This window comes from Scyliorhinus canicula, chromosome 19 (genome assembly GCF_902713615.1).
Source record: "Scyliorhinus canicula chromosome 19, sScyCan1.1, whole genome shotgun sequence".
In the NCBI taxonomy this organism is placed as follows: domain Eukaryota; kingdom Metazoa; phylum Chordata; class Chondrichthyes; order Carcharhiniformes; family Scyliorhinidae; genus Scyliorhinus; species Scyliorhinus canicula.
Window position 1 is genome coordinate 24,915,136 of NC_052164.1, and position 27,393 is coordinate 24,942,528.

At 45.3% G+C, this 27,393-nt stretch overlaps 1 protein-coding gene across 1 annotated transcript in view; it reads right to left on the reverse strand.

Moving 5' to 3' along the window:
• The window catches only part of LOC119953922 (protein LSM12 homolog), a 65,146-nt gene that overhangs the window by 14,962 nt on the left and 22,791 nt on the right, over positions 1-27,393 (reverse strand). The window contains exons 3-4 of the mRNA XM_038778593.1: positions 9,262-9,371; positions 6,655-6,781 (exon numbers count right to left, since the gene is read on the reverse strand). Of these exons, the coding sequence (XP_038634521.1) occupies positions 6,655-6,781; positions 9,262-9,371 (237 nt within the window). The remainder of the gene's footprint in view (positions 1-6,654; positions 6,782-9,261; positions 9,372-27,393) is intronic.

The following is a 27,393-nucleotide window of genomic DNA, read 5'->3' on the forward strand; positions in this document are numbered from 1 at the left end:
GCTTGCTCTAAGCCACGTGCTGGGGTGTGATACTGCTGATCAACTTTGTCTAACTCTCTAGATGTCTGTATGTGGAAAGAGGCAGGCAGCGAGTGCCTCATCCCTTTTATAGTGTTTATGTCATGCCCCCTTGTGGTGATGCCACCTGAGTGTCCTGACTGCCTATTGGTTGTGTCCTATTCTGAGTGCTCATCGGTTGCATGTTTGCATATCATGACATCGCCCCCTATTTTTATTTTTTTATTTTATTTTTTTTTAAGATGTATATACACATGTGAATGTGTCTGTCCAATGTGACTGACTGAGGAATACATAACAGAAAAAAACAAAACAAATGCTCACAAGTCCAGTCCCTGAGGCTTGCCGACCGCCGGAGAGGTGGTGGAAGGGATGATGGTGTCTTGACAGGCGAGTGGGAGGCACGACTGGTGGCCTCGTGGCTCGAGGTGTCTGGAGGTGGCAATTTGACATGTGGAAATGGAGGGAAAGTGGTTGTGGGCAAGCAACTTTTCGCAGTGCCCTTCGATTCGTTCACACAATGGAGCCATCTGCCATGCGTATGACATAGGATCTGGACATGGCCTGTCGAACAACGACAGCTGGAGCAGACCACCCACCATCCGGTATCTTGGCCCCGATACCCTGACTGTGTCTGCCGGGGATAGCAGGTCCAGATCGGTGGCATGTGCGTCATAGCCCTGCTTCTGGCTGTCAGAAAGCTGCTGCATCTTCTGCAGCACTGGGAGGTGATCAAGGTTGGACAGGTGTCTGGCTGGAAGCGTCGTTCGCAGGTCCCTGTTAATCAGCAGTTGTGCTGATGACGTGCCAGTGGACAAGGGAGTCGCCCGGTACGCAAGTAGTGCAAGATTTATGTTGGAAGCAGAGTCCGAGGCCTTGCGGATGAGCTGCTTAACGATGTGCACCCCTTTTTCGACTTTGCCATTGGACTGCGGTAGTGCGGACTGGAGGTAACATGTCTGAAATTGTAGCTCTTGCCAAACGTGCACAATTCGACTGTGGAAGCACGGGCCATTGTCGCTCATGACAGTGTTCGGGATGCCATGCCATGAGAATGTCTCTTTACACACTTTGATGACGGTCCGTGAGGTGAGGGCTGGCAGCTTCAGCACCTCAGGATAGTTCGAAAAGTCATCGATGATTAAGATATAGTCACGACCATTCGCATAGAATAGGTCAATGGCAATCTTGGACCACGGAGAGGTCTCTAGGTCATGTGGTTGGAGCGACTCCTTGCTCTACGCTGGTTGGAACCTCTGACAGGTTTCGCAGTTCAGGACCATGTCCGCAATGCCCTGGTTGATGCCGGGCAGTAGACAGCTTGCTAAGCCCTGCGTCTGCACTTTTCTACGCCCAGGTGTCCCTCATGAATCTGCCGCAGTACCATGCTCCGGAGATGTAGCAGGATGACTATCCTGTCCACTCGAGCAGGATGCCGATCAGCGACAGGTTATCCTTGACATTGTAGAATTGAGGGCATTGCCCTTTCTGCCAGCCATTGCTGAGGATGTGGATGACTCGCTGCAACAGGGGGTCTTTGGCCGTCTCTTCTTGGATGAGAACGATCTTCTTATCTGTTGCCAGGCGAGTGCTTGCACACAGTTGTACCTGCAATTCAATGTGCTGGATGATCTCCAGTGGTTCACTGGGTGAGTTGACGGAGTGGGACAATGCATCGGCGATGATGAGCTCCTTGCCAGGTGTACACACCAAATTGAAATCATACTTCTGGAGTTTGAGCAGAATTCTCTGCAAACGAGGAGTCATGTCGTTCAGGTCCTTTTGGATGATGTGGACCAGAGGCCTATGATCCATCTTAACAGTAAATGTTGGCAAGCCGTAGACATAATTGTGAAATTTTAGGATGCCGGTGAGAAGACCTAAACACTCCTTCGCAGTCTGCGCATATCTGGTCTCAGTGGGTGTCATTGCGCGTGACGCATATGCTACTGGTACCCAGGATGACGTGTCATCTCTTTGAAGCAACACCGCCCCATGCCATCCTGACTTGCATCTGTGGATATCTTGGTCTCGGTCTGGGTCAACGAATGCAAGGACAGGTTCCCGTACCAGCCTCCCCGAACAGGCGCCAGAATGTGAAAGCTAGTGGCTTTTCACAGTAACTTCATTTGAAGCCTACTTGTGACAATAAGCGATTTTCATTCATTTCATTTCAGTGGTGAGCTTGGCTTTCAGCTCCAGCCACTCTGTTCGGTGCTCCGCCTTCCACTCAAAGGCGGCTGATTTTTTCATCAGGTTGTGTAGGGCCGTGTGTATGTGGCCAAATCCGGGATGAACTTGCCAAGGAAATTGACCATTCCAGGAAGCGCAGTAGTGCCTTCTTGTCCTCGGGGACTTTCATTGCCTTGATGGCTTTAATTCTGTCTGTGTCCGGGCGCACACCGTGTTGCAAAATCTGATCGCCCAGGAACTTCAGCATGTATGTCCCAAAACAGCACTTGGACCACAGGTCCATGTATGCGGCGGAATACTTTGAGTCGCGACACATGTTCCTCTGGGGTTGTGGACCAGGTTATGATATCGTCAACGTAGACACGAACCCCTTCTATTCCCTCCATCATCTGTTCCATGATGCGATGGAAAATCTCTGATGCAGAGATGATGCCAAATGGCATTCGGTTGTAGCAGAATCTGCCAAAAGGCCAGAATCTGTTGACGGTGCAGAGCCTTCTGCTGGATTCTTCAAGTTGGATTTGCCAAAATCTTTGGGAGGTGTCAAATTTTGTGAAGAAGCTCGCGTGTGCCATCTCACCCGTGATCACTTCCCTCTTCGGGATGGGGTAATGTTCCCGCATAATGTTTTTTTTTATATCGTGGGGTCAATGCAGATGCATAGGTTCCCCGAAGGCTTCTTTATGCACACCATCGAGCTGACCCAGTCAGTTGGTTCAGTAACCTTGGTGATGATGCCTTTTTGTTGTAGACTCGTGAGCTCTGCCTTCAGGTGCTCTCTCAGTGGGGCAGAGACATGTCGTGGTGCGTGGACCACTGGCTTGGCATCAGCCACAGTAGAATCTTGTACACGTACGGCAGTGTGCCCATCCCGCTAAATACATCTGGGTACTGGGTTAGGATGTCGTCAATGCTGGCCTGAAGATCCAAATGGGACGGCGTCGTAGTGTAGACCCTTTGAATGAGGTTCAGTTGCTTGCAGGTGTGCGCACCTAGCAGCGATGCCCTGTCTGGTTTAACAATCTCGAAGCGTAAGCCTGCTTGTGTGTGTCGGCTGGACACCTGCAGATGGCAGGATCCCAGTGCCTTGATTGCGTTTCCATTGTAGTCCAGGAATTTGCAGGCAGCTGGAAGGATTGTGGGGGACTTCTTGATTGTCTTGGAAGTCCACCTGCGAAATCAGTTTGGTAGAGGCACCCGTGTCCAGTTTGAACTGGATGGGGCAGTGGTAGACCTTCATCACTGCATACCATTTGTCCTCGGAATCCACAGCGAGGATTGATTGGCCTTGTGGTGTGTCCGGTGTGGCATATTCACACTTCGTAATAATACCCACTCGGTAAGTGTTGTCCAGGTATTCATCATCTGGATCCGTCGCACTGCCTGGATCAGAGTCCAGCATTCGGTGTTGCAAACTTCTGATGCACCGCAGTCAGAATTGGGAGTCCTGGCTCCGGACTGCTGGTGCAGATCTGCACAGGCTGCATAGTGGTTTGGTTTTCCAGTTTAAACAGCGTTTGCCTCTTGCAAGGCAGTTTTTTTTAAAAAATGGGCAGTGCCGTAGTTCACACGTCATGACGTGGCATCATGACACTCAGTGCGTCGTTGCGCATGTGCGGTGCGGTTCTCGGATATCTGCACCTGCACAGTGCGGTTTTCAGCCGCTTCGTGTTCCCGATAGCATTGCGCATACGTTGGGCCCCAGGAAGAGCACGCAAAATGGCCGCTTCATCAACTTGGAGACGCTGCATCCGGGAGATGGCCTGAACACACTCCACCTCGTGGGGGCTTGTTTTCCCACTTTCTGCCATTTTGTACTGTGAATAGCGATTTTTAGAGTGTTCATGCACAGTACACGTTTCAATCGCGACTGGCAGGGTCATGTGCTTGATTTTGAACAATTGCTCTCACAGAGGATCAGAGTGGACTCCAAAACGATTTGGTCTCTGATCATGGAGTCAGCGATATCACCGAAGTTGCAGGATTGCACTAGCAGTCTAAGGATGGTTAGATAGGAGTTGAAGGATTCGTCTTTACCTTGCATGCTCTGCTTGAAGATGTGTCGCTCAAAGATTTCGTTGGTGTCCACCTCGCAGTGGGTGTCAAATTTGTCCAGGATGGTTTGGTACTTTGTTTTGTCCTGCCCTTCGGAAAAGTGAAAAGAGTTGAAGATATCTATCACATGGTCACCAGCAGTGGTGAGTAGAAGAGCTATCTTCCGAGCATCGGTCACGCCACTGAGGTCGGATGCTTCCATGTATAGTTGAAATTTCTGCTCGAGTGATCGCCAGTTGGCACTAAGACTGCCAGTGGTCCTGAGCTCATGAGGAGCCTGAATTTTGTCCTCTGTGCCTGTATTCAGTAGCTGGTTGTCATGAATCTTGCTGAGGTGAACTACATAGATTGAACAGTCACTCCTGGTATCATGTTGTGTTATGCTGCTTCGGATAACACAGGCTGCTACTTGATGCAGTCTTAACTAAAGGATGCTCCAGACTCTGAATGAGTTCAACGTGTTTGTTGAACTATTAATACAGTTCTCAAATGAGTATAATTCTCTGCTAATCTAATTGTAGTAACTCTGTCTAACTGCACCAGCTTGCTCTAAGCCACCTGCTGCTGATCAACCCTGTCTAACTCTCTAGATGTCTGTCTGTGGAAAGAGGCAGGGTGTGAGTGCCTCATCCCTTTTATAGTGTTTATGTCATGCCGCCTTGTGGTGATGCCACCTGAGTGTCCTGACTGCCTATTGGTTGTGTCCTATTCTGAATGTTCATTGATTGCATGTTTGCATGTCATGAGAGTCTCCTTATGTGCTGTAACCATTCCAAGATTTTGTCAGCCATCCACCACATGCAAAACAATTCAAATAATTACACGTATAGAATAGATGTTAAAAATGCATAATTTCTACAAATTTATTTTAGCATATCTCCAAAATATGGATTTACAACATTTTTAAATAAATCTAGAGTACCCAATTATTTTTTATTCCAATTAAGGGGCAATTTAGCATGGCCAATCTGCCCACCCTGCACCCTGTGGGGGTGAGACCCACGCAAACACGGGTAGAATGTGCAAACTCCACACAGATAGTGACCCAGGGCCGGGATCAAACCCGGGTCTGAGCGCCCACGGAAACAGTGCTAACCACTGCACCATCATGACACCTGGATTTACAAAATCTAAATGGAATTCACAGTAAATAATACTGCATTTATTTACATGGAAACCTAGATCGAGGGGAAAAGCAAATTCGGAATACCTTTTGTAGGATCATTTTGTGAAGTGCATTTTCCCCAAATATCTCCCTGACCATGCATGCATCAATGCTGACTGAGGACAAGGTGGATCCCCAGATTTCCTCATGGATTCATAAATACCATCAAGCTACTAATGCCACTCAAGCAGTTACACATCCAAACAAAGTCTACTGCAAAGCCATGGTGTTGAACAATTGGAAGTTCACTATGTTTGGAAGGCAGGGAAGAACTGAGATATTCTATATTCCATCACCGAGTAGTGCAGTTGTTTGAAGTTCAGGCCCAAAGTCTCCTTTGCCTAGATATAAATGAAGCAACAGCTGAAGACCATGACTTCAAGAAGAACCCCAAAAAATGAAACCATCTGTACCACCGAATATATTAAGGCACATAAATAACATTTAAGGGAGGGTTAATAATTTGCAACATGAATTTAATATCTGTACTGACCAAACCACCTGCCCTTTTTGTCCAAGTAGGTGGCAGCTACCGTTTGCCCAATCTTTCACCAAGCTCATCCATAGGGCAGTTTAACTAAGGCGAAAAATAGTTCAAATTACCTCTCCTGTGGGGAAAGTATCTGACCACCAGTGCAGAAATTTCATATCATGAAGCTGCATAGCTATCAGGAACTGCAAACTATTTATTTTTGGCATCATTCTTTTAGCTTCACTAATTCTAACCATTGACTTAAGAATCCATTAATTGCTTGGAGTGATGAAACCATGTGGTAAAACTCAACTTGCAAACTGTTAAAAAAAGCATGTGTCCTGAAATTCTACCCAATTGCTCAAAAGTAATCTTTACAGGAGAAATACAAGAAATAACGTGCGCTCAACCAAAAAGACGGTTTCTTCAACCATTTTTTTGAGAAGCGAGAGTATGCTCAGGTTCCAACAGTATTCCTGCACAGGTCACCCACTCTATTTGGCAATACGATTCTCCACACTGCATGCTCCTGATCTCAGGAAGCAGGCTTTACAGGTGTACCACGCCACAAAATATGGGATATTCTCTTTGAGGTATAAAAATAAGTCATCGGTCTATCCTGTACGACAATGAATGACAGAGGTCTACAGCACAGAAAAGACCCTTCAGCCCAACGCGTCAGTGGGGAGAACCTAAAGAGAGGGAGTAAATGTTCGAAATGGGTTTTACAAAAGGTGCATATTTTACTTACTATTTTGCGTACGTGACTTAATGCGCTTCCCTCTTTGCCTTTACAGTTCTCAACCTGGTAAGGTGGTACAATTACAACTTCTTCCATGACGATTATGCTCTTCTCTTGCCATTTACAGTCCTTGATGCTAAAAAAAAGTGTGATGCGAGTTTGTTGGATAAGAGGCAATTACAGATTTCCAATCCATTACGCTACATCGAAATTATAACAAACTTTTATTTATCATGAACATTGTGATGTTTTAGTATTGAACACTGTTGCAACATAGCACTTGCATTCCTGTTTATTCACATATAAAATAAACTGATTGATGATGCATAGGTACTATTTGGGGGGAAAAATATTTCCCCAAATTAGGAGGAAAGTTACTTTTGCCCAGACACCGTCACTGTTGCAGAGACACTAACCCAAGAAAGTAAAAGAAAATAGCTTTCAACAAAAAGAAAATGGAGGAAAAAAAACAAACTGACAGATTAGCCAGCAGTTTTATTGGAACATTGCTCTCTCCAATCTTCTCTGCTCACAGCAGGAGAATTTCACAGTAGCCGAATTTCACAGTAGCCCTGTGCAATCTAATCCAAGTGAAAATTATCAACGTGACAGGAAGTCATCCATTATTATTTTAAGGGGTACTGTTCCACGTACCAGGTCCAAACGAATATCTATGAAGGGTTTCACATTTTTTAACATGCAGTTACTATGTCATTACTGTGGTGCTCACGCCCACGCCTTAATGCAACAGCAAACTTAACACAGATTTGTGCTCAAATCCAAGTTTCCTGGTTTGTAGGTTCAATACCACACAATGTGATCTTTATCATTTTAATTTTAGAAATTGAGGTACAATTACAAACTTGAAACAACAGATATACATTGCTATGAGGACCAAAGTTCTGGTCTCTTGACAAATGCTGAACAGTTGCCTGGGGAAGCAAATCAGTGCAGAAGTCACTCAATTTTTTGGTAGATAGATCTAAAATCTTAACACTTGCTTAAAGTCAAAACGAAAATTTTAAATAGCATTTAAAAATAAAATTGGCTGAAGTATGAATCACTAAACAATCCCTCCACCTTAAAACTGCTGAATTGAAGGGTTCAGCAAGTGAAGAGCATTTTTAAAATCAAGTAACTCAAAGCTTTTTTCCAGGAACATATGTTTCAAATAGTTTTCTTTTTAATTTACATTCTATAAGTGGAGTGACTACTAATAACATTCAAAGTAAAAAGATGTTTTGTTGTGGTAGTTGTTGCCAGTTTTACATTGACGAAGTAGTGGGAGCAAAAGATGGTTTTGTGTTCATTATTCCAGCTTCTTCATTAACTGTGCCCAGATAGAAAGGGAACAGAGGGTATTGGATACATTCCAGTATCTAACTTCATAAACAGTAAAGTGATTGCAATTTTAATTACACCAATCACCACACAAACTTACTTTTTGAAAATGTTGACCCACATTTGGAGTTCAAAGCTTTCTAATTAACAGTTTATGCAGCATGTAACTCAAGACAGACCAGAAATAATTGTCACTCCAAAGCTGCAACTGGCAACAATACCCTAGGGTTTGTTGAAGGAGGACGTAAAAATAAAAGATGGACAGAATTTCAGTCACAATTGCTATCCAGCAAGCCTTGCCTGACAACACATGGTTGCCACCCAAGGGCAGCATCAAAATTAGCTTCAAACTCAGCTGTGATGGATCTCACTGTAGAGTCTCTCACATGAAAGTCACTTGGGCAAGGTGCCCAAAGGGCAACTGTGAAAATGCACACCAATAAACAGTCGACACCTTTTAGACCAGAGATAGGGTTGGGTTCGGGGGGCTGGTGGGAGGAAGGAGAATGAACGCGGAGAAAAAATGGCCAAGGCAAATGACTACATATTGCTGAAAAAGAAAACTGGAATTTATTCTGGGCGAAGGCACGACTTACATCCTATATCCAGGGCCAGGGAGAAGAGGAGGAGAGGGGGAGGGGGGGGGGGGGGGGGGGGGGGAAGAGAGGGGGAAGAGAGAGAGAGAGAGAGCTAGTATTACTGCAGTAGTCAAGATGACAATATTGGTATTAATCATATATCTTTATTATTTTCAATTCATCTCATGAGTAGGGTTAAAAATGATGATTTTTTAGGGGAATATTTACCACAAACAGTTGATGCCGAGCAATATAATTTAATGCAGTTTCTACTGATATTAATGAAACTCAAGAGCTTTGTTATTAATTAAGATCAGAATCACACAAAAGGAATTCTTATTAAAATTATCCACATATTTATACAAACTGTATCATGTCAATTAATATAAGCAATTGAACAGGCTACACCTTTACATCTTTCCTAAGTATTAACAACTGGTCTAAAGAATGAATAGTAACCACAATTTTAATTATTGAAATAGTTTTGTATTCATACTGGTCTTCACAGGGAGAATATTGCTGGAGTTATTATGATGCAGATTATGAAGGCTGCATGTTTTTTAATTAAATCAATTGTCATCTTGTATCACCACCTTTTCTATTCTCTGTTTTAATAAAAGTTGCCATTTATTTTTGAAAATCAGTGTTTGATGAAAGAAGGCATTGAAAAAGACTGGAAAGAAAATACTTAACTTACGTCTTATGGATAGTCTGAAAAAGCTGCTGCCCTTCTGGAGAGACTCCAGCACTAATTGCATATGCTTGGCTTAATTTCTCTTCCTTCTCTGTCCGTGCTCGGTTGGCAAGCTGGTAATAAAGTAACAGATTTAGTATCAGACACTTCTGGTGTCACAACCAAAAGCTGCTTCTATGATTGACTGGAACAGTCCAACTGTTGCAATGCTAACCTAAAATGTTACTACCAACTTCATTTTACAATTTAAGGCTGGTAAACAGTATAGATCTCAAGCAGGTAAAGTGTATCAAGAACATTTAAATCATTCTTCTAGTCAGCATTAGTATACAGCTCATTAAAAGATTTTAAACGGTTTTTGACTCGGGTCTTTCCTTTTACTATTTTACGGTGTCTGTGAAACTAGAATGGCACCACATTTTAGGTATCGTCACATTCTTAATACGGAACCCCAGATATGACTGTTGCTTGAGATTTATAAACATGAAGTTTACATAAAAGTGAATTTTATGTCCCTCAGTAGCTTAACCTACCTACACTAAATCTGAACATCCAGTAAAGTGGCAGTAGACATGCCACAATTAGCCCTAGTGTCCCTGGACTCAAAGAACGTCAGGAGACCTGGTGGGAAGAAGTCAAGCTTCATGTAATTCAGAAAAGGTTGCCAGGTGAGAAAACGTCTAGACTCGGTTTCAACATCTTCCACAGACTGTCAAACTCACTGTCAAGGTCAGACATGTTTAACCAAATATTAGCAGGCAAATGGCCCTGTGGAATGTAAACGTATCAACTTGAAGAGAGGAGAAGTCATTTGTACTAAATTTAAATAACACGACTTTAATAAAGTCATACAGATACAGGATGAGGTTTTGGATGGCAAAACTTGACAGTTCTCAACCAATGTATCCTGGAGTCATAACACATTGCCAACTTAATTTAACTGTGGGATTCAGCTCAAAAGATTAGCATTCGTCTTGAGAATTTCCAATTGTAAATGAGCTTTGGGGAAAGGCAACTAAACGAACCAGATAAAGATAGATGCAGTTGCCAGATCACAGCAAAACAGGCAGCTAACTATAATAAAAGCAAAATCCTGCAGATGCTGGAAACCTAAAATAAGAACAAATTGCTGGAAAAATTCAGCAGATCTGGCAGCACGTGTGGCGAGAGAAACAGAGTTGATGTTTCTGGTTGAATAAGACTCTTTGGAGCTTTGGAAATGAGATGGGTTTCTTGTTGTTGGAAGGGGCTGGGGAGGAGCAGGTGGCTCAAAGGCTGGTGAGGGAGAAAAGGGTTTTGATTCTTGGAACACTGGCACAAGTACTGGGGAAAGTGGGAACTGTACTATTGGGTCAGTCTTCACTTGAACTATGTTGGAATCAATGTTCTGGCAAATAATACAGCTGGGACAGTGGAGAGGGCTTTAAAATAAATAGTCTCGAGAGGGGAGATGTAGTAAATTTAAGGGAAACAACAAGGTAATTGAGCAGGGTAGTGATTTGGGTAATGATAACCAGTGTAGTAGGAAAGGACAGAACATACAATCCTAGGGGTTTACCAGCGGATAAGGCAACATATTGCAAAATCAGTAAAAAGAGTTCAGGATATCTGAATGCACACAGCATTCAGCCATTAGAAAGCTATTAGAGAGACATGGTTGCAGGTTGTCATGAGAATGTCGCTTTAAGAAATGTTTGGCTGCTCATATTACTGCAGTGATGTCAGAGTGTTGGTGGAGCTGGGCTGTGTCAGCTTTTCATTTTCGTTTAGGCTGTTTACTGCAGGGTGTGTTTTAGTTTTGTTTTCAGTGTTGGAGCTGAAGCCAGACAGAGCAGGTGTACTGTTGATCTCTGCCATGAAAAGACCATCTCTTGATCATTTAGTGAATTCAGAATTAGAAATGTTCTCAGTAGTGATTGTAAACCTAATGTGCTTCTGTTAAACGGTGTTTCTTTTGTCTTCTGGATGTTGTTTGGGAAATTATTAAGGATTACTTAGTGTTGTATTCTTTGGGGGTTGTATTTGAATTGATGGTTGCTAAGATGTTCACTATGTTTTAAAAAGGTTAACTTGAGTTCATAGAATAAACACGGTTTTGTTTTAAAAAATACTTTTCCATTTCTGTTCTACCACACCTGTAGCGTGGGCCGTGTGCTCCCCATACCACAATCTATTAAATGTTGTGGATCAGGTGAACTCCATGACACACTTTGGGGTTCTCTAAACCCTGGCCCATAACGAGGTGACCAAGGCATGTGGTATTTCAAATAAACCAGAAAGCTAGGAAAAAATGGTGGTGTTACTTAAGGATGACATTAGTACAGAAGTGGGAGATGACCGCAGCTCGAAGGAGCAAGAAGCAAGATTTTGAGGAGAGATTAAAATGGGAAAGGCAAGAATAGTTTATAAGCTCCCTGACAGTAGCCATACTGTAAGAGACAGAGTAGACAGATGGAAATAACTGGAGTGTGAGAATACTGCAATAGTCATGGGTGACTTTAATCTACACATTGTGAGAATCAGATCGGCAAATGAGTTCATAAGAGTATATTCAGGGCATTTTCTTTGGGCAGTACATTCTAGCATCAACAAGAGAGAAGGCTCGTCTAGACAATGTAATGTGCAATGGGACAGGATTAATCAGTAACCTCAGTAAATTCATGTCAAAATGCAGCGAGACCGCGGCAATATTCAGGCTTGGGCTGACAAGTGGCAAGTAACATTTGCACCACACACAATGCATAACAATGACCATCTCCAACAAGGGAGAATCAAACCCTTGCAGGGCATCACGGTGGCGCAACGAGTAGCACTGCTGCCTCACAGCACCGAGGTCCCAGGTTTGATCCCGGCTCTGGGTCACTGTTCATGTGGAATTTGCACATTCTCCCCGTGCTTGCATGGGTTTCGCCCCCACAACCCAAAGATGTGCAGGGCAGATGGAGTGACCACGCTAAATTGCCCCTTAATTGGAAAAAATGAATTGGGTACTCTAAATTTATTAAACAAAAACCTTGCCTCATGACATTTAATGGCATTACCATTGTTTAATCCCTCACTATAAATAGCCTGGGCATGACCGTTGACAAGAATTTGAACTGGACTAGCCATATACTGTGACTACAAGAGCAGGTCAGAGGCTAGGATTCCTCACCTTCTGACTCCCCAAAACCTGTCCATCACCTACAACATACAAGTCAGGAGTATGTTGGAATCCTCTCCACCTGCCTGGGTAATTGCAGCTCCAACAATTCAAGAAACTTCGCACCACCCAGGATGAAGCAGCCCATTTGATTGGCACCCCATTCACAAACAAATTGGCACCCCATTCACAAACATCCACTCCCTCCACCATCGATGCACATAGCAGCAGTGTGTACCATCTACAAGGTGCACTGCAGGAACTCACCAAGTTGACTTAGACAGCAGCTTCCAAACCCAGGAGCACTATTATCTAGGACAAGGACAGCAGATACAATACGGTTTTTGAAATATATTGCCGTTCCTTCAATGTCACTGTGCAAAATCCTGGAAAACTCCCTCCCTATCAGCACTGTTGGTGCAACATATTAGCATGTATGGAGGATTGGTTAACTAATAGGAAGCAGAAAGTATGGAAAAATGGGTCTTTTTTGGGTTGACAAGCTATCACTAAAGGAGTGCCACAGGGATTATTGTTGGGGCTTTAGCTATTTACAATCAAAAGCAGCTTCTTCCCCGCCATTACCAGACTCCTAAACGACCCTCTTATGGACTGACCTCATTAACACTACACCCCTGTATGCTTCACCCGATGCCGGTGTTTACGTAGTTACATTGTGTACCTTATAGAACATAGAAAAATACAGCACAGAACAGGCCCTTCAGCCCACGATGTTGTGCCGAACCTTTGTCCTAGATTAATCATAGATTATCATAGAATTTACAGTGCAGGAGGCCATTCGGCCCATCGGGTCTGCACCGACCCACTTAAGCCCACACTTCCACCCTATCCCGTAATCCAATAACCCCTCCTAACCTTTTTTGACCACTCATGGCAATTTAGCATGGCCAATCCACCTAACCTGCACGTCTTTGGACTGTGGGAGGAAACCGGAGCACCCGGGGGAAACCCACGCAGACACGGGGAGAACGTGCAGACTCCACACAGACAATGACCCAAGCCGCGAATCGAAGCTGGGACCCTGGCGCTGTGAAGCCACATTGCTAATCACTTGTGCTACCATGCTGCCCAAGGTCAACACCTCCATCCTATCCCCATAACCCAGTAACCCCACCCAACACCAAGGGCAATTTATCATGGCCAATCCACCCAACCTTTATGTTGCCCCGTTATGTACCTTTTGTTGCCCTATTATGTATTTTCTTTTCTTTTCATGTACTTATGATCTGTTGAGCTGTTCACAAAAAAATACTTTTCCCTGTATCTCGGTACATGTGACAATAAACAAAATCCAATCCAATCTAGATCAGTGATTTGGATAAAGGGACCGAACGTATGGTAACTAAATTTGCCGATGACACAAAGATAGGTAGGGCAGTAAGTTGTCAAGTGGAGGTAAAGTTTCCACAAAGGGATATAGATAGGTTAAGTGAGTGGGTAAAAGTTTGCAGATGAAGTATAATTTGGGAAAATACAAAACTGTTTGGCAGGAAGAATAGAAAATGGAGACCAATTGCGGAACTCAGTGGCCACGGAGAGATTTGGGTGACTTGGTACATGAATCACAAAGGTTAGTATTCAGTTACAGCAAGCGATTAGAAAGGCAAGTAGAATGTTGCCATTTATTTCAAGGGGAAAGGAAGAGAAAAATAGGGAAACTTTACTGCAGCTGAACAGGGCCTTGGTGCGGCCACATTTGGAATACCGATACAATTTTGGTCCCCATATTTGAAAAAGGATATAATTGCACTCATTCCTGATACATTATGAAGAAAAGTGAACAGGTTGCACTTATCCGGATTCAAAATTTAGACGAATGAGGGGCGATATTATTGAAACAAGCAAGATCCTGAGGGGACCCGATAGGGTGGATAATGGCTGGATGTTTCCGCTTACGGGAGTCACAAGAATTAGGGCACACAGTTTAAAAATATGAGATCTTACTTTTAAGACAGAGATTAGGAAATATTTATTATTTGAGGGTTGCTAACATATAGTTTAGGATAAATCATTGAATTCATTCAAGGTCGAGTTAAATAGATTTTTTTTTTTGAAATAATTTTTATTGAAAAATTTTGAATTTATACAACAATAACGCACCATAGTAAAATACCAAAAATAACAATAATATTAACAATCATAAACATTCGCCCCACCTCCATGAACAACACAGCATTTTAACAACAACGCAAATTAACACAATATAAAGTTACAGAATAGACACTACAGTGAGGAACACCCCCCCCCCCCCCCCCCCCCCCCCCACCGGGTTGCTGCTGCTATTGACCAAGCTACCTATCTTTGAGCCAGGAAGTCCAGAAAAGGCTGCCATCGTTTATAGAACCCTTGTATTGATCTGCTCGGGGCAAATTTGACCCTTTTCAATTTTATAAATCCCACCATGTCACTAATCCAGGTCTCCACACTTGGGGGCCTTGTATCCTTCCACTGTAGCAGAATCCTTCGTCGGGCTACTAGGGACGCAAAGGCCAGGACACCGGCCTCTTTCGCCTCCTGCACCCCCAGCTCTACCGCAACTCCAAAAATCGCGAGTCCCCACCCTAGTTTGACCCTGGATCCAATCACCCTCAACACCGTCCCCACCACCCCCTTCCAGACTTTTTCCAGTGCTGGGCATGCCCAGAACATATGGGCGTGGTTCGCTGGACTCCCCAAACATCTGGTGCACCTGTCCTCACCCCCAAAGAACCTACTCATCCTAGTCCTGGACATGTATGGGCAGCACGGTAGCATGGTGGTTAGCATAAATGCTTCACAGCTCCAGGGTCCCAGGTTCGATTCCCGGCTGGGTCACTGTCTGTGCGGAGTCTGCACGTCCTCCCCGTGTGTGCGTGGGTTTCCTCCGGGTGCTCCGGTTTCCTCCCACAGTCTAAAGATGTGCGGGTTAGGTGGATTGGCCATGATAAATTGCCCGTAGTGTAAGGTTAATGGGGGGATTGTTGGGTTACGGGTTACGTGGGTTTAAGTAGGGTGATCATTGCTCGGCACAACATCGAGGGCCGAAGGGCCTGTTCTGTGCTGTACTGTTCTATGTTCTAAATTGCCCGTAGTGTCCTAAAAAGTAAGGTTAAGGGGGGGTTGTTGGGTTACGGGTATAGGGTGGATATGTGGGTTTGAGTAGGGTGATCATTGCTCGGCACAACATCGAGGGCCGAAGGGCCTGTTCTGTGCTGTACTGTTCTATGTTCTATGTGGGCCCGGTGCAGCACCTTAAATTGGATGAGACTAAGCCACTTGAATGAGGAGGAAGAGTTGACTCTCTCCAAGGCATCCGCCCAAGTCCCGTCCTCTATCCGCTCCCCAAGTTCCTCCTCCCATTTAGCCTTCAGCTCCTCCACTGACGACTCCTCCACCTCCTGCATTACCTTATAGATGTCAGACACCTTCCCCTCTCCGACCCACACCCCTGAAAGCACTCTGTCCATCGTCCCCCGCGACAGCAGCAGAGGGAATCCCTCTACCTGTCGCCTAGCAAACGCCTTTACCTGCAAGTATCTGAACATGTTCCCTTGGGGAAGGCCAAATTTATCTTCCAGTTCCCCCAGGCCCGCAAACCTCCCGCCAATAAACAGGTACCTCAATTTGCTGATGCCCGCCCTTTGCCACCCCCTAAATCCCCCATCCATGTTCCCCGGGATGAACCGATGGTTGCCACCCAGTGGAGCCTCCATCGAGCCCCCTGTTTCCCCCCGATGCCGTCTCCACCGTCCCCAGATTCTTAGGGGCGCCGCCACCACCGGGCTCGTGGTAAACCTCTTAGGGGAGAGCGGCAACGATGCCGTTACCATGGCACCCAGGCTCGTACCTCTACATGACGCCGTCTCCATTCTTTTCCACGCCGCCCCTCCCCCCTCCATCACCCATTTACGCACCATTGACACATTGGCTGCCCAATAGTGCCCCAGAAGGTTGGGCAGCGCCAGCCCGCCTCTATCCCTCCCTCACTCCAGGAACACCCTCTTCACTCTCGGAGTCCCACGTGCCCACACAAAGCTCAAAATACTGCTAGTCACCCTCCTAAAGAAGGCCCTGGGGATAAAGATGGGCAGGCACTGAAAGAGGAACAAGAACCTCAGAAGCACCGTCATTTTGACGGACTGTACCCTCCCCGCCAACGATAATGGCAGCATGTCCCACCTCTTGAACTCCTCCTCCATCTGATCTACAAGTCTGGTGAAGTTACGCTTGTGAAGAGTCGCCCAGTCCCTGGCCACCTGCAACCCAGGTACCTAAAGCTCTCCCCTGCCCGCCTAAGCGGGAGCCTACCAATTCCTTCCTCCTGGTCTCCAGGGTGCACCACAAACACCTCGCTCTTGCCTAAATTTAATTTATAACCTGAAAAGGTCCCAAACTCAGCTAGCAACTCCATCACTCCCGGCATCCCTCCCACCGGGTCCGCCACATACAGTAACAGGTCATCGGCATACAACGACACCCTATGTTCCTCTCCACCTCGCACCAAGCCTCTCCACCTCTCTGAATCCCTCAACGCCATCGCCAGCGGCTCGATTGCCAGTGCAAACAACAAGGGGGACAGGGGGCAACCCTGCCTGGCCCCTCGGTAAAGCCGTAAGTACTCCGACCTCCTCCTATTCGTGGCCACGCACGCCATTGGGGCCTCATATAGCAGCCTTTCCCATCTAATGAACCCTTCACCAAATCCAAACCTCCCCAACACCTCCCATAGATACCCCCACTCCACTCTATCAAAGGCCTTCTCCGCATCCAGCGCCACCACTATCTCTGCCTCCCCCTCAATCGCCGGCATCATAATGACATTCAACAATCTCCGCACAATCGTGTTCCGCTGCCTTCCCTTCACGAAACCTGTCTGGTCCTCGTGCACAACCCCTGGCGCACAGTCCTCTATCCTGGTGGCCAGGATTTTTGCCAGGACCTTAGCATCCACGTTGAGAGATATGGGCCTGTATGAACCACACTGCTGGGGGTCCTTGTCCCTCTTTAAAATTAACGTGATCAGCGCCCGCGACATCGTCGGGGGCAAAGTCCCCCCTTCCCACGCTTCATTGAGTGTCCGCACCAGCAAAGGGCCCACTAGGTCCACAAACTTTTTATAAAATTCCACTGGGAACCCATCCGGCCCCGGTGCCTTCCCTGACTGCATCTGCCCGATCCCCTTAACTAGCTCCTCCAAGGGCAGCACGGTGGCCAAGTGGTTAGCATAACCGCCTCACGGCGCTGAGGTCCCAGGTTCGATCCCGGCTCTGGGTCACTGTCCGTGTGGAGTTTGCACATTCTCCCCGTGTCTGCGTGGGTTTCGCCCCCACAACCCAAAAATGTGCAGAGTAGGTGGATTGGCCACGCTAAATTGCCCCTTAATTGGAAAAAATAATTGGGTAATCTAAATTTAAAAAAAAAAAACTAGCTCCTCCAGCTCAATCGGCGCACCCAACCCCTCCACCTTCTCCTCCTGCACCTTCGGGAAAGAAAGCCCGTCAAGGAACCTCTCCATTCCCCTCCTCTCCCCCGTTGGCTCCGACCGGTACAGTTCCCCGTAAAAGTCCTTGGAAGACCTCATTCACCTCTACCCCCTTCCGCACCACATTCCCACTCTTGTCTCTCACTCCAGCAATTTCCTTAGCCGCATCCCGCTTGCGGAGCTGATGAGCCAGCATCCTACTCGCCTTTTCACCATGTTCGTACACTGCCCCTTGTGCCGTCCTCCACTGTGCCTCCACCTTTCTAGTGGTCAGCAAATCAAATATAGCCTGCAGGCTGCGCATCTCCCCCAACAGTCCCTCCTCTGGTGCCTCTGCATACCTCCTGTCCACCTCCAGCATCTTTCCCACCAGTCTATCCCTCTCACTCCTCTCCATGTGTGCCCGGATGGATATCAGCTCCCCACGAATCACTGCCTTCAGCGCTTCCCAGACCATCCCCACCTGAACCTCCCCCGTATCATTCACCTCGAGGTACCCCTCAATACTTGCCCGGACCCTCCTACACACCTCCTCCTCGGCCAACAACCCCACATCCAACCGCCACAACGGACGTTGGTCCCGCACCTCCCCCATCTCCAACTCTATCCAATGCGGAGCGTGGTCAGAGATTGCAATGGCCGAATACTCGGCCTCCTCCACTCTCGGAATCAGTCCCCTACTCACCACGAAGAAATCTATCCGAGAGTAGACCCTATGTACGTGGGAGAAGAAAGAGTACTTGCGTGCCCTCGGCCTCACAAACCTCCATGGATCCACCCCACCCATCTGATCCATAAACCCTCTCAGTACCTTGGCCGCCGCCGGCCTCCTACCCGTCCTAGAGCTGGACCGATCCAGTGAAGGATCCAACACCGTATTAAAGTCCCCCCCCCCATGATCAGACCTCCCGCCTTCAGATCCGGGACCCGTCCCAACATACGGAGTTAAATAGATTATTGATAGACAAGACACTGAAGGGTTATTGGGGGCTAAATATGAAGGTGGAGTTGAGACCACAATCAGATCAGCCATGGCAGGGCCAAATGGCCCACTGGTGCTGCGAAGTATGTACCAGTGTACCCTTGGAATTGTATTACAGAATGAGACTAACGTCAGGGGAGTGGGGAAACATCATTTTTCCGTTGCAGGAAACTGTGCATCAATTCTCTCTGTTTGGACACCAATAGGCTGTTTAGCACAGGGCTAAATTGCTGACTTTGAAGGCAGGCCAGCAGCACGGGATCAATTACCGTATCAGCCTCCCCGAACAGGCGCCGGAATGTGGCGACTAGGGGCTTTTCAAAGTAACTTCATTTGAAGTCTACTTGTGACAATAAGCGATTTTCATTTCATTTCAATAGTTCTGACATTTTAAACTTGAACTTTATATAGACATCCTACTAAAACATCAGATACAGGTCACACCCATTGTTATCATTTGATTACTTGTGAAGTTTGCCTTGTTATGGGAACTAGAGCATCAAAATCCTCCCAAACAGAGGAAACCAAAAATCCAATGGTTATTTTCCCCATAAGAACATAAGAACTAGGAGCAGGACTAGGCCATCTGGCCCCTCGAGCCTGCTCCGCCATTCAATGAGATCATGGCTGATCTTTTGTGGACTCGGCTCCACTTTCCGGCCCGAACACCATAACCCTTAATCCCTTTATTCTTCAAAAAACTATCTATCTTTACCTTAAAAACATGTAATGAAGGAGCCTCAACTGCTTCACTGGGCAAGGAATTCCATCGATTCACACCTTTGGGTGAAGAAGTTCCTCCTAAACTCAGTCCTAAATCTACTTCCCCTTATTTTGAGGCTATGTCCCCTAGTTCTGTTTTCACCCACCAGTGGAAACAACCTGCCCGCATCTATCCTATCTATTCCCTTCATAATTTTAAATGTTTCGATAAGATCCCCCCTCATCCGTCTAAATTCCAACGAGTACAGTCCCAGTCTACTCAACCTCTCCTCATAATCCAACCCCTTCAGCTCTGGGATTAACCTAGTGAATCTCCTTTGCACACCCTCCAGCGCCAGTACGTCCTTTCTCAAGTAAGGAGACCAAAACTGAACACAATACTCCAGGTGTGGCCTCACTAACACCTTATACAATTGCAACATAACCTCCCTAGTCTTAAACTCCATCCCTCTAGCAATGAAGGACAAAATTCCATTTGCCTGCTTAATCACCTGTTGCACCTGTAAACCAACCTTCTGTGACTCATGCACTAGCACACTCAAGTCTCTCTGCACAGCGGCATGCTTTAATATTTTATCGTTTAAATAATAATCCCGTTTGCTGTTATTCCTACCAAAATGGATAACCTCACATTTGTCAACATTGTATTCCATCTGCCAGACCCTAGCCCATTCACTTAACCTATCCAAATTCCTCTGCAGACTTCCAGTATCCTCTGCACTTTTCGCTTTACCACTCATCTTAGTGTCATCTGCAAACTTGGACACATTGCCCTTGGTCTCCAACTCCAAATCATCTATGTAATTTGTGAACAATTGTGGGCCCAACACGGATCCCTGAGGGACACCACTAGTTACTGATTGCCAACCAGAGAAACACCCATTAATCCCCACTCTTTGCCTTCTATTAATTAACCAATCCTCTATCCATGCTACTACTTTACCCTTAATGCCATGCATCTTTATCTTATGCAGCAACCTTTTGTGTGGCACCTTGTCAACGACTTTCTGGAAATCCAGATATACCACATCCATTGGCTCCCCGTTATCTACTGCACTGGTAATGTCCTCAAAAAATTCCACTAAATTAGTTAGGCATGACCTGCCCTTTATGAACCCATGCTTCGTCTGCCCAATGGGACAATTTCTATCCAGATGCCTCGCTATTTCTTCCTTGATGATAGATTCCAGCATCTTCCCTACTACCGAAGTTAAGCTCACTGGCCTATAATTTCCTGCTCTCTGCCTACCTCCTTTTTTAAACAGTGGTGTCACGTTTGCTAATTTCCAATCCACCGGGACCACCCCAGAGTCTAGTGAATTTCGGTAAATTATCACTAGTGCATCTGCAATTTCCCTAGCCATCTCTTTTAGCACTCTGGCATGCATTCCATCAGGGCCAGGAGACTTGTCTACCTTTAGCCCCATTAGCTTGCCCATCACTACCTCCTTAGTGATAACAATCCTCTCAAGGTCCTCACCTGTCATAGCCTCATTTCTATCAGTCGCTGGCATGTTATTTGTGTCTTCCACTGTGAAGACCGACCCAAAAAACCTGTTCAGTTCCTCAGCCATTTCCTCATTTCCCATTATTAAAACTCCCTTCTCATCCTCTAAAGGACCAATATTTACCTTAGCCACTCTTTTTTGTTTTATATATTTGTAAAAACGTTTACTGTCTGTTTTTATATTCTGAGCAAGTTTACTCTCATACTCTATCTTACTCTTCTTTATAGCTTTTTTAGTAGCTTTCTGTTGCCCCCTAAAGATTTCCCAGTCCTCTAATCTCCCAGCAATCTTTGCCACTTTATATGCTTTTTCCTTCAATTTGATACTCTCCCTTATTTCCTTAGATATCTACGGTCTATTTTCCCTCTTTCTACCGTCCTTCCTTTTTGTTGGTATAAACCTTTGCTGAGCACTGAAAAATCACTTGGAAGGTTCTCCACTGTTCCTCAACTGTTCCACCATAAAGTCTTAGCTCCCAGTCTACCTTAGCTAGTTCTTCTCTCATCCCCTTGTAATCACTAGTATTTGATTTTACTTTCTCACCCTCCATCTGTATTTTAAATTCCACTATATTGTGATCGCTCCTTCCGAGAGGATCCCTAACTATGAGATCATGAATCAATCCTGCCTCATTACACAGGACAAGATCTAGGACCGCTTGTTCCCTCGTAGGTTCCATCACATACTGTTCTAGGAAACTATCGCAGATACATTCTATAAACTCCTCCTCAAGGTTGCCTTGACCGACCTGGTTAAACCAATCAACATGTATATTAAAATCCCCCATGATATCTGCTGTACCATTTCTACATGCATCAGTTATTTCTTTGTTTATTGCCTGCCCCACCATATCGTTACTATTTGGTGGCCGATAGACTACTCCTATCAGTGACTTTTTCACCTTACTATTCCCGATTTCCACCCAAATGGAATCAACCTTATCCTCCATAGCATCAATGTCATCCCTTACTATTGCCCGGATGTCATCCTTAAATAACAGAGCAACACCACCTCCCTTACCATCCACTGTCCTTCCCGAATAGTTTGATACCCTCGGATATTTAACTCCCAGTTGTGACCATCCTTTAACCATGTTTCAGTAATGGCCACTAAATCATAGTCATTTACGATGATTTGTGACGTCAACTCATTAACTTTATTCCGAATACTACGAGCATTCAGGTAAAGTACACTTATGTTGTTTTTTTTTACCTCTGGTTTGAATCTTAACATATCCAGTTTTATTCCTTTTGTTATTACTGGGCCTATTCACTGAGCTCCCCTCAGTCACTGTACCTTGTACTGTCGCCCTTTTAGATTTTTGACTATGTCTTCTCTGCCTTGCACTTTTCCCCTTACTTCCTTTTGCTTCTGTCCCTGTTTTACTACCTCCCATAATGCTGAGCACCCGATATTGCTGGATTTAAGAGATCGGGAACAGGTTACATGCCAGGGCACAAAGCAACTCAAACACAGAAGGTAATAGGGGCCATATTTTATTTCAGTGACAGCTTCTGCTGAGGTGGGACAGTTCTGGTCTCAGGTCAGTAGATTGTTGGTTCAAGCCGCTGTTCTAGGAGTCATTGCATGACCTATGTTAACACTTCAATGGAATAGTGGGGGTGCTGTAATGTCAAAGGTGCTGCTTTCCAGGTGAGACAGAAAATTACAGCACAGGAACAGGCCCTTCAGCCCTCCAAGCCTGCACTGACCATGTTGCCCGGCTGAACTAAAACCCCTTACCCTTCCAGGGACCATATCCTTCTATTCCTATCGTATTCATGTATTTGTCAAGACATCCCTTAAAGATATTATCGTATCTGCTTCCACTCCCTCCCTCGGTAGAGTTCCAGGCTCCCACCACCCTCTATGTAAAAAAAAAAGTATCTCGTACATTTCCTTTAAACCTTACTCCCTCGCGTAATTGACTCTTCCACCCTGGGAAAAAGCTTTGGACTGTCCACTCTGTCTGTGCCCCTCATAATCTTATAGACTTCTATCAGGTTGTTCCAATGAGATCAAACCAGGTTTCTCCTACCTCTCCTCATAGCTAATGCCCTCCATACCAGGCAACATCCTGGTAAATCTTTTCTGCACCCTCTCCAAAGCCTCCACATCCTTCTGGTAGTGTGGCGACCAGAACTGAACACTATATTCCAAGTACAGCCTAACTAAGGTTCTATAAAGCTGCAAAATGACTTGCCAATTTTTTGAACTCAATGCCGCGGCTGATGAAGGCAAGCATGCCATATGTCTTCTTGACTACCTTCTCCACCTGTGTTGTGACTTTGTGATCTGTGTACCTGTACAGCCAGATCTCGCTGCCTATAAATACTCATAATAGGTTCTGCCATTTACTGTATATTTCCCATCCGTATTACACCTTCCAAAATGCATTACCTCACATTTGCCTGCATTAAACTCCATCTGCCATCTCTCCACCCAAGTCTCCACCCGATCTTACCCCGCTGTACCTACTGACGATCCTCATCGCTATCCGCAATTCTACCAACCTTTGTGGCGTCCGTAAACATACTAATCAAACCAGTTACATTTTCCTCCAAATCATTTACATATACATATATATATATATTTTACAATCAGCAAAGTCCCAGCACAGATCGCAGTCCTCCATCCAGAAATGCACACTTCCACTGCTACCCTGTTTTCTATGTCTGAGCCAGTTCTGAATCCAATATTGCCAGTTCATCTCTGATCCCATGCGACTTCACCTTCTGTACTAGTCTGCCATGAGGGACCTTGTCAAAGGCCTTACTGAAGTACATGTAGACAAAATCCAGTGCCCTACACTCAAATCATCTTTGTCATTTCCTCAAAAAACTCGATCAAGTTAGTGAGTCACGATCTCCCCTTCACAAAACCATGTTGCCTCTCGCTAATACGTCCAAGGATTTCCAAGTGGGAATAAATCCTGTCTCGAAGAATCCTCTCCAATAATTTAGACATTAGTGAGGCCCTGTTTGCACACTTAGACTTGGCTGGAGATAACAATCTCAGGCCATTCATGGAAAAACAGGATAAATCTTTCTCCGTCTTGACCAACCAATGCTACCAAATACAGATTAAATATTCAAGTCACTGAAGTTTGAGACCTTGTCATACACAGTTTGCAACAGTGTTTGAATAAAAGAAAACAGACTTTCAAAAAGTAATTTGTATGCAACAGAGGAGTCCATTGGAACTTTCCAGGGATGTGTGTTGAACCGGCCAGCCTATGAATATAGGGGGAAAGCCAGTCGTTTTTTGGCTCACCAGCTTAAACGGCAGCCAATGACAATCAAATTTCAAGTTAATGTCACCAATGTGGGATTGTTTTCGAATTGCAGTTATCACCACTTCATAATTGTTACTACGGTTAGTCTGCTATCAATTTTGACTGCCCAGAAACAAACATGATCACGGTTAGAAAAGCAAATTAAAGTACTGTGAGTGCTCAGAAACTAAACTAAAAACAGAAGATGCTGGAGACGTCGCTGAATGTCAGATTTTCATGTGTTCTGCATGGCCTGAGTGTTTCTAGCATTTTGGTTTGTTTTTAAAAATATGTTTAGTGAAGATTTTTTCATAATAATCAGGCACCACAAGTGGCGAGCACTGTGGCTTCACAGCTCCAGGGTCCCAGGTTTGATTCCTCGTTGGGTCACGGTCTGTGCGGGGTCTGCACGTTCTCCCGGTGTCTGTGTGGGTTTCCTCTGGTGCTCCTGTTTCTCCCACAGTCCAAAGACGTGCAGGTTAGGTCGTTTGGCCATGCTAAACTGCCCTTAGTGTCCAAAAAGGTTAGGAGGGGTTTTTGGGTTACGGGGATAGGGTGGAAGTGAGGGCTTAAGTGGGTCGGTCTCGATGGGCCGAATGGCCTCCTTCTGCTCTGTATGTTCTATGTTCTTGTTCTATGTAATCAGAACAACCCCAAACAATCAAAACAGAAAAATATAGGGCAGCACGGTGGCACAGTGGTAAGCATTGCTGCCTACGGCGCTGAGGACCCGGGTTCGAATCCCGGCCCTGGGTCACTGTCTGTGTGGAGTTTGCACATTCTCCTCGTGTTTGTGTGGGTTTCACCCCCACAACCCAAAAGATGTGCAGGATAGGTGGATTGGCCATGCTAAATTGCCCCTTAATAGGAAAACATAATTGGGTACTCTAAATTTATTTTATAAAAAACAGAAAAATATAATAGAACAGATAATTATTTTTTAAAAGGCAAAAAAACCTTAATCAATTTAAATATAAAGCTAACCTAAACCCCCTAACAGCTGATGGTGACTAACTCCTTAAAAAAGGAAATAAACGGTTGCCATCTTAGGTAGAACCTCTCCAACGACTCAACCCCACCACCCCCATCCCAATGGTGAACTTGACCTTCTCCAAATGCAGAAAAGACATTAAGTCACCCAGCCAAGCAGAGGCATGAGGCAGAGTGGGAGATCTCAACGCAAGCAAAATTCACCTCCGGACTATCAATGAGGCAAAGGAATCCGTCTTCACCCCAAACTGCATTACCGGCGAATCCAACACCCCAAATATGGCCACCAGCGGACACGGGTCCAAATCTATACACAGTATCTCCAACAATGTTACAAAAAGCCCCATCAATTTGGGACAGAACCAGAACAAGTGTATGGTTAGCTGGCCCACGGAACATCCCCCACACTTATCCTCAACCTCAGGGAAGAATCCGCTCATCCTAGCCCAAGCCAAGTACGTTCTATGCAAAACCTTAAATGGATTCAGACTCAGCGGAGCATGAAGATGTGGAGTTGCCCCTGTGAAGGGCCTCACTCCACACCTCATACAATTCACCCTCACACTGCTCAATGGAGCTGAACTCCACCCCTCCAAACCACTCCAGACACTTCCCTTCCCAAAATTTAAGTGTCAAGTCTAAACCTGCGTTTCATGAATATGGGGGGAAAGCCAGTTGTTTTAAACCACTCCAGACACTTCCCATCCCAAAATTGAAGTGTCAAGTCTAAACCTGCATTTCATGAATATGGGGGGAAAGCCAGTTGTTTTTTGGCTCACCAGCTGAATAGGCAGCCTCCTTAGAGATGCACTGCCTGGGAAGGTAGTGGAGGCTGGAAACCTCAATCTTTAAAAAGCACTTGAAAAACCATCACAGAAAAGTAACTTGAGCTGGTAGGAAAAGGCGATATTAAATAAGGGGCTAGCAAAGACAGGGAAAGGAGCTTGAAATGCTGCCAAAACTGCTTCCAAATTCTCAGGGAGGAAACCACCACTGGATTCAAGGAAAATCTAACAGGAGAAAAAGGCAACGGTGCAGTAACTACACAAAAAATAGAGGTAGTGCCAGATTTGACCCCATATGAATCCGGGATCGCTAAACCACAAAAATATTTTCTAGATATTGACTGCCAATAATAAAACAAAAAATTGTAAAGGGGCAGGCCCCTCAATCTGTCCCTTTGGAGCAGAACCCTACAGATTCTGGGAGTCCTATCCGGCCAAATAAGCAATGATATCAATTTGTTGAGTCATAGAATCTTACCGTGCAGAAAAGGCCCCTTGGTCCATCAAGTCTACGCCGACAAGAATTACCCCAAATCTCCCGCTAATCCCACTTACCGGAACTTGTCCCATATCCTTGAACGTGATAGTATTTCAAGTGCTTTTTAAAGGTTATAAGGTTTCCAGCCTCCACTACCTTCCCAGGACATTGCATTCCAGAATCTCACCATTCTGTTTTTTTTCTCAAATCCTCTCAATCTCCTGCCCCTCACCCTGAAATTATGCCCCCTAGGTGACTGACCGCTCAACCAAGGGGAACAGCTGCTTCCTATGCACCCTGTCCAAACTTAATTTTTTTTTAAAAAAAGGATTTAGGGAGAAAAATGGAGAGACACTGAAAGAGAAATAAAAATCCCGGGAGCATGTTCAAGGACAGGGAGAGATTGTTCCATCTCTGCAAGTCTACCTCAATACCACTAATCGGACTGGAATAATTAAATTTATGAAGTGAGGTCCAACTGCAGGCCAAGACCACCAGGTAACAAATTAAAGGCACAAGCTGCTCAGAGAACCTTTTGTAGAATTCAATCGGAAAGCAATCCGGACCAGGGGCTGTGCCAGATTGCATCAATCCAATACATTTTAAAATTTCATCAGGTTGTAACGGAAATTCCGACTCACCGCTCCTCTTCACCTCAAGTTACGACGGGTAGGCCGTCCAAAAAGTCAGGCATTTAAAAAAATTTTTTTTAGAGTACTCAACTCTTTTTTTTTCCCCAATTAAGGGGTAATTTAGAGTGGCGAATTGCCC